Source organism: Chenopodium quinoa, unplaced genomic scaffold (assembly GCF_001683475.1).
Source record: "Chenopodium quinoa cultivar QQ74 unplaced genomic scaffold, ASM168347v1, whole genome shotgun sequence".
Taxonomy (NCBI): Eukaryota; Viridiplantae; Streptophyta; class Magnoliopsida; order Caryophyllales; family Amaranthaceae; genus Chenopodium; species Chenopodium quinoa.
The window spans coordinates 455,721-467,914 of record NW_018744858.1 but is presented as its reverse complement, the minus strand read 5'-3'; the positions used below and the strand labels follow the sequence as shown (position 1 = coordinate 467,914).

General features: G+C 33.8%; 1 protein-coding gene across 3 annotated transcripts; it reads right to left on the bottom strand.

Moving 5' to 3' along the window:
* Positions 1–960: 960 nt before the first annotated feature.
* LOC110704752 lies at positions 961–7,554 on the bottom strand. Of its 3 annotated transcripts, XM_021882565.1 has the most exons (8): positions 7,026–7,550; positions 5,297–5,351; positions 3,289–3,363; positions 3,116–3,207; positions 2,668–2,749; positions 1,773–1,856; positions 1,261–1,405; positions 961–1,170 (listed from the first exon to the last, which is right to left on the bottom strand). In XM_021882565.1, exons 1-7 carry the CDS (start codon positions 7,373–7,375, stop codon positions 1,295–1,297), a joined length of 849 nt encoding a protein of 282 aa, XP_021738257.1. In that variant the 5' UTR covers positions 7,376–7,550; the 3' UTR covers positions 961–1,170; positions 1,261–1,294. The 3 variants fall into 3 exon arrangements, with proteins under 3 accessions (XP_021738257.1, XP_021738256.1, XP_021738258.1); XM_021882564.1 differs by having other exon boundaries at positions 961–1,405; XM_021882566.1 differs by lacking the exon at positions 961–1,170 and having other exon boundaries at positions 1,239–1,422; positions 7,026–7,554.
* Between the last annotated feature and the right edge of the window lie 4,640 nt (positions 7,555–12,194).

The window sequence follows — 12,194 nt, the reverse complement described above, 5'->3', positions numbered from 1 at the left end:
AAAACCACATGTATAACCATCTTAGTTAGAAATGAATCATGATATTTTAATCCACATTTATATATAAATACATACAAGTAATATAATGTAGAATAATCACCAACAAAAAATAAAAAATAAAAAATAAATTAACATGTTTGTTAAAGCGTTTAAAATAAAAATGAAATTATTCAAATTAAAGTGTCACGTGGGGCAAAACTCGGGGTCACGCACTAGTTTTCAACTAAATATGTTATAAGTGAAATTAATTGGTCTTTTTTTTAATGTCTCTTTTTGTGTAAAATATTACATTAGTAGTAGTAGTAGTAATTTTTAGCATTTGACGTGTTTCTGTTAGACTGTTTTCCCCTATTTTCACTTTTGTTTTTATTTCTTTATTGTCAAAGTAACTACTAAAAATCTTCAAAATAAATAAATAAAAACTAATAATACTTCGTATAAAGTATAGTACTCCTTCCTTCACTAAATATTGTTCTTAAAGGTAATCATCTTACAAAAGTAGTCAAATTAGAAACGACATTTATAGATGAAAGTCTAAATGAAGAGGGTCAGTTTTCTCTATTTTAAGTATTATAGTTATATAATCATGTATCGTACATTTTCACTTTATATACATGCATTCTCCTTTTTTTTTCCCTTGTATTTCTGACCCATGTTTTGCTTTGTTTTGCTTTTTTACTGTGCAATGGGCTCCATCCCGTTTTTTTCCCTCCAAACTGGCCCCGTTGTATTGTTATGCATTTTCACATACATAACAACACTCCATTACTACTTCCTCCCTATTAGGTGAGCCGTGTGCGAAGGTATAAAAGTACAGTACTTATATACTTCCACACAAATCGGCTTCGTCTGTTGGGCGGATAGAGAAATGTGCAATTGCATTACTTAGATTTCCGATAGAAATCCAACTGAATTAAGTAACAAATTCCAGAACAAGGATATTCATGCAAAACACAAATATAAGAGAAGTTAATAACAGAATTATCATTCATAGAAGCATATTCCTATATAATAAAAAATAAGGTTAAGAAAAGGGCAGTTCCTTGCTTATACTAGAGAGAATTAATTGATTAGTTGTGTCAGCCATGAAAACCCGAAGAGATCGTTTCCTAAATTCACAATTTACAGAGCTACCAATCTCTTCTCATGGCCATGGATACATCAGATGCCCTGTAACATTAGACACACTTGATGCGTAACTAGAATACCATAAGGCATAAGTGTACATGAAGGACCGATAATTATATACAACCACCTTACATGTTCAGGCAGTGCCACTAATCATTTGAAGCCGTCATTTTGGGAGGTATTGACGCCACTCCTGAGGTGTTCCCTTTTTAATTTTCAGCATCCTTACAGTTGCACTGGTCAGCGGTATAGCAAGTATGTCGTAATCTTTTGGTGCCTGCAAAACAATATAGTCTTGAACAGATTAGCTGGTCAGATTTTCTGTGAAAGAAAATATAACACTTGTAATATACTTTCATTCATACACCTCAAGTCTGCTTGATAACATGTATAAGCATATTAAGCCTTTTTTCAAAGCATATATTCCAATATATGCCATATTAGCATACACTTAATGATGTTACAAATCACTCTACTGAGTATTGAATATATATGCAATAAGAACAATTCAATACTTTGAGTGCATAGCCTTAAATGACAATGGACAACCCTTTGTGACTCTCTCTAAACTAAAAATATAAAAATAATATTATAGAATTAAAAAATAAAAAGATTAAAGTTTGATTAGTGAGAATTTATAATACCTTTGGGGCTTTAACAAGATTCATGTTTGCTTCTTCTAAAGTTTTGTGGCCCTTCTTCGAGTTACATCTAATACAAGCTGTCACCTGTTTCAAATATATAGGTTACCGGAAAAAGAATCATCAATTAAATTTCAACAGCAAGAACCTGTAGTCAGCATAGTAATTATCAGGCTTCAGAGGAAATCACTACAGCACCACCAGAACAGCAGAAAGCACAGTAATAGTTTTCTTATCCATACTCCTGTATGACTTCAAATTTTGATTACACCGGTATAAAATATTGGTATACTGTCAAAATACAAGATTTTCTAATGATAATTACTACCCTATGGTTTAAATCTATAGATTTTAGTTGCAATCTTCAGAACTTAATCGATTGATAACCATGAAAGTGACAATTACGGGCAGGACAGTACAAGAAACAACTATCTAATTAAGAATTATCATGGAGGATTTTTTGGTAAAATATAAAAGACTAAGATGCAAGTAGAGGCAAGACAAAGAAAGGAAAAGGATGCACATTGAATGAAACTAGGGGTATTTTTAATTTGATATTAATGTAAATAAGAAAAGTTTCTTGTACTCTAGAATCAACTTTACAAGCCAGTAGAGGTGGCAGCATGATCCAACATTCATAGCAATAAAGACAAGTTTAACAATCAAATTCAGCTTTACTATCTTCATTTACTCTTACAGTTATAAAGTTATGCCTTAAAAAAGCTAGATACACAAAAGCCAAGTACAAGCCCATAAATTCCAATTTCCTTCTTGCTACCCAGTAAAATTGATAAAAATACAAGGCTTTGTACTTCTAGGTTAGTTTTAACTCATTGAAAACACAGCACAGATGAGTAAACTCATCAATGAAGTACCACTGTCCAGGAGGTGCACTTACCAGGTTTTCCCATTCCCATTTTCCACCTCGTGCAATCGGAACCACGTGATCTATAGTCAAATTATTTGTCACTTTACAGTACCTAGAGAGAATAAAAGGCCATTGGTAAGTCGTTTGTAGCACAATAGTACATAAATAAGAAAAGCTCATAAGCGATTAAACAGGATAACATTTTTCAAAAGCAGTGCAGTGCAAAATGTCAAAAACATTGCAATATATGTATAATCCTATTGTTCTGCGATATATGGGGGAGCTTACAAAGATAAGAATTTCACTAGCATAGTCCAAAAATAAAAGTACAAGCTCAAAAAGCAAGATATTTCATTTACATTAAGTAGGAAAGCCGATCTATTGTGCACTTTAAATAGTTATGTTGGAGTAGAATTTTGGAGAAATGGAAAGCATACAAGTGCAGCAAGAAAGTAGCTTTACTTAATACACAACTTACTGACACATGTAATCATCTCGATAGAAGATGTTTTTGCGGCTTAGGATGTTTCTGACTTTTTTTCTCTTCATTACCTGAAGCAGATGTGGAACCTGGCAGAAAACACTTCTGCTTAGATAATTTGACAAATTGGAATGTAAAGCAAGCAGAAAATGTAGACCTTCAATATATACCCTTAATACAGCTGGTATGTTAAAAGAACCATTAGGTGAGTTTACTGTCTGATCGTAATATTCCAGAACATCAGCCTGCAGAAGAAGTTAAAATTTTCAATAGATGAGTCAGGGAAATCAATAGAAAGTTATGAGCATGAACATAGTAAGTGGCTCTTGTATAAATAGATACACTTCAAATAATACTTAGTTCATTAATATGAGAATTGAAAGAATGTTCATTCTTTGAATATCAGAAATAGGAAAGTGAAGAATCAATGATAAAGTAGAGTAACATAAATTGCCAAAAGAGAAAAAGATGCCTTTAGCAGAAAACAATATTTGTATGGAGAACTTTTCCCAACTCTTCTTTAAAGATCAGACCAATTAGGAAAAGTATTTTAAGAAAAGACGAAAATAAGCTACAACAAAAGATCCAATATGTGAACATAAAATCCCATCATTAACAGTCATATAAATCCTTAATTCCCGATAGATTAAGTGCTATATGTAATAGGGAACAGAGAGGAGGAGACCGCTTCTCATACTTTGAGTGTTGTAATTGGGTCAGTTTTCTGGAATCAGAGAGCTTTTACAGAAAAATGGCATTACGATGCAGTTTGTATTAAGTATAGAATTAAAATGTCCAAGGCAAAGATGTGATACAGAGAAGTTTAGTGCTTTTATTATATGGACCTGGGATGTTTGGTTTGGAAGAAATTATAACACATTCAGCAAGGGAATTTTGTTGAAGCTGGTAAAATGACTACTGCGAGTATGCATCAAAGTATATTCTGACACTGGATGGCTACCCCTGGTGGAAGCAATTAAAGGAAATACTAAAACTGTAATCTTAGACACAAGAGTGATGGTGATGAGCGTGTTTTTGCTGCAGCTGTGGCTAGGTCCATGGTGTGATGGAGTATGTCCATGGAAGAAACTGCCTATGTTTGCAGGGGCATCTTAGTTACAGCAAGGGTTAGATATTTTGTTGTAGTATGGAGTCTCTTGCATTAATTCTTGTGCAAAAAAATCAACATTATGTATTTTATGCCCAAACTGATCTTGGAGGATAACAGGTATCTTAGTTACTTTGTTCATTCTCAATTAATCATGTAAAGAGGATAAGAAACTCTAGCACACTGCCACTCTATACGGCTAGAGTTCTTCCATCAAATGGAGATCAGTGTATCATCAGTAATAGCCCCAAAAGAATCTTAATCATGGCGGAAATGGAAAATTCCTATCAATTAAAGTATTAAACTTTCCCTAACCTGCTTTACCTGCCCTATAAACATCCCATGATAAAATGACAAATCCTCGACATAAGAAATAGCAAAAAAAAAAAATTGCTCTCCTAGTACTGAGTACACAAAGTGATTTCCTGAACATAACATCCTTCTTCATGAACCCTCCTTGCACCTCCATGCTCCCCCCCCCCCCCAAACGCACCCTAACCCACAAAAATTATGAAACCGTAGCTAAGCTTGAAGCCAAATTCCCCAATCAAAGTAAATTCCATACACTACAATCAATTTTTTTTTTTTTTTTTTTTTTTTTTTTTTTTTTTTTTTTTTGTGTTTCAGTCTCATAAACAAACCTTCTGTATTAAGTTTCAGGCATTCAGCACATATTCAACTTCCACTTGAGATGTGAGTCGAGTAAAGATAACAACATAATACTACTATACCAAATTCCAATATTAACTTTTCATCAGATTTTGGCATCAAGATTAATTGAAGTTTATTATTAAATAAACAATTGAAAGTAAATAGAAAGGTAAATTTGTTTTTTGAGAGGAAAAAAAAACTATTACCTTACAAGGATATAGAAATATTAATATGGGGCATCAAATAATAAAAATGTGAAGCTGTTTATATCAGACAGAGGGTCAAAGTCCATTTTTATTTTTAATGTTTTATATGCAAATTTAAAGTTTCTATATCTATTGCCAGCTTTATATTGGAAAAAGATGTTGTAGCCCAAAAAAGAGTGCAACAGTAGAAGAAGCAGCCCACATTAGTCTAACCTTCTCTGTGAACTCCAGACAAATAGCACGCTTCCAGCAGACAACATTGACCGGTCTGGCAAGGACAAGCAGAGCTTCTTTAAATAAGCCTTGTTTAACAATGTTATGTTGAAAACTAATTCATAGCTCAAAAGTAACTGAGTGATTCTTGCCAATCAAATATAAGATTAAGGTATGGCCAATGAAGACAAGAAACTGAATGTGCAGCAAGTCTGCAACCTTAACGTGCTTTCATAGAAATAATAAAATACTAACAAGTATGATCAAGTCAGGCCTTATTTTTGTGTTCCATCAACTTACTGAAATCCAGTATTCAATAATGGCTTACAACCAGTATAGACAGACATAAACACAACAAGTTCGATAGGAAAATAATAAGCTTGTTCCTGGACAATGTCGAGACTAATGTTCAGAGAAATCAATTGGTGATTACTGAAGGGTCCTCAGAAGTTTGAACAGCTTAAATTACTCCCTATATTTATGGTGGAAAATAAAAAAAAATAAAAACTCTTTTTTTCACTGCAAAAAAGGGATTTGGCCCAGATTTAGTTGATACATCATACATTAACTGCATCAAGACAAATGCAAGGTATTTGTACTTCGTTGAGTTGTTTAACTTTTTCATATCCCCAAAAATAAATAAAATGGTGGCAATTAGATTCTCGGACCCTAATCATTCATTCACCCTAAGGGAACCGTCGTAATTTGTTCACGCCCCAATTTGTTAATTCTCATTGGATAATCCTTTTTTTCATTGAGAGGGCAGTGAGATTTTACGGACAAGCCACAAAGTGCAGCTCTCCAACAATGCAAACCACCTCGACATTGCAAATTGAGGGATTGTCATCTAAGTCACCAAGTTACACCACTAACTTCTATAGCAAGATTTAGTTTTGCCGGAAAGTTCAGTGGTTTAGATAGTATGTAAATCTATAAATTATTATGCCAACAACGAAATTTACCAAACCCATCCAAGTGCAAAATTCTATGCTGATGACCTCCAAGTTGTGAGACAGAGTTTAACTTCTAAAAAATAGGCTAACCTCTCAATGTTTTCTATTTCAGCTTTGTCTAAGGGAGGCAAATATGGCAACACGAAAGCTTTCCAAATATCATGACAGAGTGAATTCCAGACTTGAAACTTAAAATACTTCCAACAACTTGGCCTCGGCTACTAATCTAACAGCTTATTGGTAGTTCCTTCTCATTTCATTATTTCTTTAGGGACAAGGTGTAGCATTCAATCAAATCTAACAGCTATCCGTTTTTAAAAAATGTTTGGTTGATTTTTAAGGTTGCCAATTCTCATGCAAAAATGTTCATACTTCTTGCATTTAATGCCGTACACTAGACCTATGAGCACGCACCTAGGGGTAGGTCCTCCATGATTGTCCCTTGTAATTTTTCATATTATGCTCATCTCAATCTTAAATCTTTTGGCATAACATTACATAATCAATATAGACATTTTTCTTCACAAAGAAAATGACTTGCACATACCCTACATAACTACACACAAATTTTCAAAACATACATACCAACTACCAAGATACCATACAGTTCAATAAACAAGCATTATAATACCTGAATTAAAAACACAGTTACATATTTATAAGAACATTATTTCATTCTAATGCAATCCCAAGCAACATTAACCAAATGCTTTTGAAACAATTATTAATAGATTCATTAAAAAAAAAAAAAAAAAAAAAGAGGAATTTAAACTGACCTATAAGAAATGTCAAGAACTAAACCCCTGAAACAAGAAAGATCATCATCACCATCTTCATCTTCATAATCATCAAAATCATCACTGCTATCACCATTAAAAACTCCATTAACATTCCCATTTACAGAATTTTTTGAACTACCCTTTGTAGCAGAAGCAATTATTGTCACTTTTTTCGACAACCCATTTCTTCTAACATTGTTTTCGTTGAAATTAAGTGGAAAAATCGAGCAAAAATCACCAAAACCAAACACCCCACAACTTCTATTTACCCCAATAAGCTTACATTGAGCTGAGTTTTCACTGTTCAATAGCAGCTTCAATCGCCCTTGTAGAATGAACTGTGCCATTGATTAAAGCTCAAATTAGATTAAAAAGTTGAAGAAAGAGTTGAATTTTAAGCGGGGGAAGAGGAGAGAGAAAATTGGGTGAAGTTCTTCACGGAAGAAGCCGTTGCCACACGTTCTGTTTTCTTGCAGCTAATATCTTCTTTGCGGTTCTCTGAATTTCAAATCAATGTCCTTTTCCCTAATTCTCATTTTGTTCACTTAATTTACTTAATAAACCTTTAAACAACAAGTTAGCGAAAATTATAAAGGTTAGTATGCTTTTATTATCAAAAGTAGGGGTGTCAAAAGCGACTTGATAATCCGACATGAATTTTATATGAAATGAGCGGGTTTGGGTAAAAAAATTTCGACCCGTTTACATAATTGGGTCGACACGTTCCCGACACGAAATTTAACGGGTTAGATTTAGGTTGAAATTTTCAACCTGAAATCGACACGCATAACACGATTGTATAAATGGGTTGGATGATAAGCAAAGAAATATTCAACTGCATAAATCACGTGCTCCCTAACAATTAGCTAGAAGGTCTTAAAGAACGCAGAAGAGAGACCATCAGGACCAGGAGATTTACCATCATCTATGTTGAACATGGCCTCCTTAATTTTCAGAAGACAAAAAGATCTCATCAAACCCTTGATCCATTGCCCTGGAGAGAGGGGGAAGGAAGATGCAACTAATCCCACGTTATTTGAGAGAGAGGGGAAGCAAGAGTTTGGGGACAGTACAAGGAAGAATAGAATATCAAAATCATGAAGCTAACCGCGGAGGGGTCAAAATCTAGGAACCAGAACTAACTATTTTTTAACCCGAGGATAGAACTACAACGACATCGAGCCTAGACCAAAGAAAATAATAAATGGGAATGAGATCACCAAAAGCATCCCATTTAGTCTTAGCCCGCTGGCGCGAATAAAGAAATGCAGCCTCGGCCATAGCCACTTTCTCCTCTCTCTCACGTACAGTGGTAAAGAAACATCTATCAAGTCGAGTTTGAAGACCAAAAGAAGCAATCTTAACATCAGTATCTAAAGATTTCCAGTCAATACCCTACGCCCTTTTTGTGCTATACACCAGGCTAACAGTCAATTCCTCGCGCCTTTTATGTGCGATACAAACATTTCTATTAGTTAGGATATTAAAGAAAGAAGAAAAGGAAGGGGAGGTAAAGAAGATGAAGTGATACAAATACAAAATTAGAAAATATAAAATAATAAATAAATTAAGTTCTAATAGTGGAAGTGAATAATGCAAATAATAAAAATAAATGCATACATAAATAAAATAAACCCCAAATTTGGTTTGTGTTGCATATATTTTAAAATGGAGGGATAATTTGTCAATTACTACCCCTAAATAATGTCATTTGTGAATTACTACCCTTAAAAAATAAAGTTGTTAATTACTACCCTAAAAATTGATTAATTCTAGTAACTACTACCTTTTCCCGTAATCAGCCTACTTAACCACTTAATGATATCATTGTTTGACTAATTGTAATTAGTGGCTTTCAAACCTTGATTAATTAACTAAACCCTTGGACCACCATTGCACTACCTCCGTACGGCTCCCACCACAAAAACTACCCCTCCTGTTCTCCCTACCATGATTCCCACCCCCTCTCGTTCCCCCACCACGATCCCACCCCTTTCCCTTTCCCCTTCCCCAACCACGAAACCATCCCCCTTCCATTCCCTTACATCGAAACTCACACCATCACGTGGCTGGGCTGTTTCTGAGGGTTGGGGGAAGGGGAAGGGTGGTAACGGGGTTAGGGAAAGCGGAGGAAATGGGTTTTGAGATTTAGGGCAAGGGAAGGGGCGGTAATTGCGGTGGGGGAATAAGATGAGAGTGGATTTCGTGGTGGGAAAATGGGAGGGGGGTCGGATTTCGTGGTGGGAAACGAGAGAGATGGGTTTCTCGGTGGGGGAACAAGAGAGAGGTCGGTTTCGCGGTGGGGAAACGAGAGGGGTCGGTTTTGTGGTGGATAAGCAAGAGGGGATGGATTTCCTAGTGGGGGGCTGACGGAGGTGGTGTAGAAGTGGTACAAGAGTTATTCTAATTAATTAAGGATTTAAAGCTACTAACTAGCGTGTGGCTCGGGTGATGCTTCGGGTTGTTTCTTTGAACACTTGTAATTGAATAGATAGGTTTATTTGTTTATTAATTCATTCATTATTTGTTTATGATTTTTAATAGTTTTTCATTAAACCTTTGAATAAATTATTTATGGAACAACTATTGACTAATTATATAAACATGTTCCTGTCAAAAAATTATATAAACATGTGCTTTGTATATAATTTACAATATAATGAAAATAAAGACATAATTATTATCAAAATCATTAAATAACTAAAGTTAATTTATAACAATAGTTAATTATTCTTGCTTGTATGTATTACCTCGATGAACATAATTAGCAAATTATGGGATTGATTTTTTTTTAAGAATTGCAGTTATTAAATGTTCAGATCTCCATCCAATTCATATATGTATTCATGAGTTGAGTATAAAAGCATGAATAATCTATATGGATGAGATGGTAAGACATCTAATGCATATTTTTGTGGTTGTGAGTTCGAATCTCATGATAGACACTTTTCATTAGAATATGCTCATATTTGAAAGATGACATGGTGAGGGTGCCACGTGGCACATAAATGTTTTTAGGAACTCTTTTTAATGTATAATAATAACAAGTACAAAATACAATTTGACTAAGCCCTGTTAAAAACTAGCGGTAGCGGGTAGCTTTTAGCGGTCAAGTAGCGGGTAGCTGTTAGGGTAGCGAGTAGCTATCAATTAGTAGTGGGTAGAGGTTAGCTATCGAAGTAGCGGTTGATAGTATGAGTGTTTGGAAAAAGTAGCGGTTGCAATACTAAAATATATTAATAATCATATAAATTGTTTGAAAAAAGTAAGCAAAAATTAACAAACGCTACCTGCTACTCTTAAACGCTACTATTTTTAACGTTTGGGAAAAGCTACCTAAACGCTACCTCTACCGTTAATCGCTACTCACACCGCTACCTTGTCAAACACTGTTATTTTTTTTCTAGTAGTGTTTTGACTGGTCAAAACGCTAATCGCTACCTCAAACGCTAATACTAAACAGGGCCTAAATAACGATGTCATTAAGAGCTTAAGTAGGCTTATTAGGGAAATAAATAGTAGTTGCTAGAATCAATTAATTTTAGGGGTAGTAATTCATAAATGGCGTTTTTTAGGGGTAGTAATTAACAAATTTCCAAAATGGAGATGTATATTTCTAAATATCATTATATAAAAACAAAAGTGAATATATACATTAAAAGAAATTTAACAAGATATCAAATCATTATACATCATACTTTTAAACTATAAAAGCCAATATTTCTTATAAGAATAGAGGAACAACGTGGTATAAAAAAAATCACAAACTATTGGGTCAGTCAAGCCTGACCAATAGTTTCTCAATCCAGCGGGTTTGTTGGCCCGGCTTTTCTTTTTAGGCAATTTTGTTGGCCCAACCTGTTTTTAAACATATTTGTCCTGCCCAATAATGCGTAAACTATTACTCCAGCCCAATTTATTCTCTCAATGTTTATTCTTCCGTTTTTTTTTCTTTTTCCAAAATAAACCGTCATTTGTTCATCTTCTTCATCAATTTGAAGTTTCCTCCATATTTCTTCTTCTTCTCTTCACTTGTACTTCGATTTCGCTTCTCTGCAGTCTTACTTACTCTTCGTCATCTTTGTTTCCTTTTCTATTTCTTGACTCTTGTTGTTTTATGAAAGATTTTAGTCGTACTTATTATCGTCGCAAAGCAACAACGATGAGGTCGAAGAATGCGACTCAACCTCTGTTATCTTCCGATGATAATGCTTCTCCTAAGTCCAATTCTACATCTAGGTATACATTTGAACGTTTTTGTTTTTGAATTTTCTGTTTTCATTTAGGTTTTTCCAGTTTTTGTTTAATTTGCTAAAATGCTCTTTGATTTTACTGTTGATGAAGTTATTATTGATGATGATTGTTGATGAAGTTATTTTATGTTTTATTCCAATCTTCTTCTTCGATTGTTGATTATTGTCATTGAATTTCATTTCTGTGTTTATTTTACGTTATTTTGGTTAATTTTTCATTTTCTAGTTCAATTACAACTTGTGTTTCAAAATTTGTGTTGAAAATTTGATTGTTGATTGGCAGAAGATCTCCAAAGAAAACGTCAAAGAGAAAGTTAAACACCAAAACTAGGTTTATTTTGTCTCTGCCAGAATAGATGATTCGTATTTTATTATTGAGGATATAAAAGCTTTGTTTGCTGATTTGTATTCTTTGATATCATATTTTGTTTCCTGATTATCATTGTGCTACAGTACCTTATTTTTGTTTTTGTAGATATGTGTATTCATTTCATTATATCCTATATTATGTATATAATATCCTTTGTTGTTTTACTGATGTCTCACTTTGTTATGATTTTATTTTATATTGTTTTGATGATATCTTATATTGCTTTGATGATGTCCTCTATTGCTGAATATGATATCCTCTGCTACTGTACATTATATCCTCTAATGCTTTGACTGATGTCCTCTATGTAATAAATGATTCCTCTATTCTCTTGATGATGTCCTTTATTCTCTTTATGATGTCCTCTATTCTCTTGATAATGTCCTGTATCTAATTCTTTGTATATTGTCCTCTATTTAATGTATGATGTCCTTTATTCTCTTGATGATGTCATGTATCTAATGCTTTAATTTGTATACTGTCCTCTATTCTCTTGATTATGTCCTTTGTTTAATAAATGGTTTCCTCCTTTGTTTTAATTAT

What these genes read in the sequence shown, in the direction of transcription:
- LOC110704752 (XM_021882564.1), bottom strand. Translation starts at nt 7,375, where the DNA reads ATGGCACAGTTCATTCTACAAGGGCGATTGAAGCTGCTATTGAACAGT. An exon ending in GTCTGGAGTTCACAGAGAAG is followed by an intron (nt 3,364 to 5,296) that starts GTTAGACTAATG and finishes CTTCTTCTGCAG; the next exon opens with GCTGATGTTCTGGAATATTA. An exon ending in ACATACCAGCTGTATTAAGG is followed by an intron (nt 3,208 to 3,288) that starts GTATATATTGAA and finishes GTTTTCTGCCAG; the next exon opens with GTTCCACATCTGCTTCAGGT.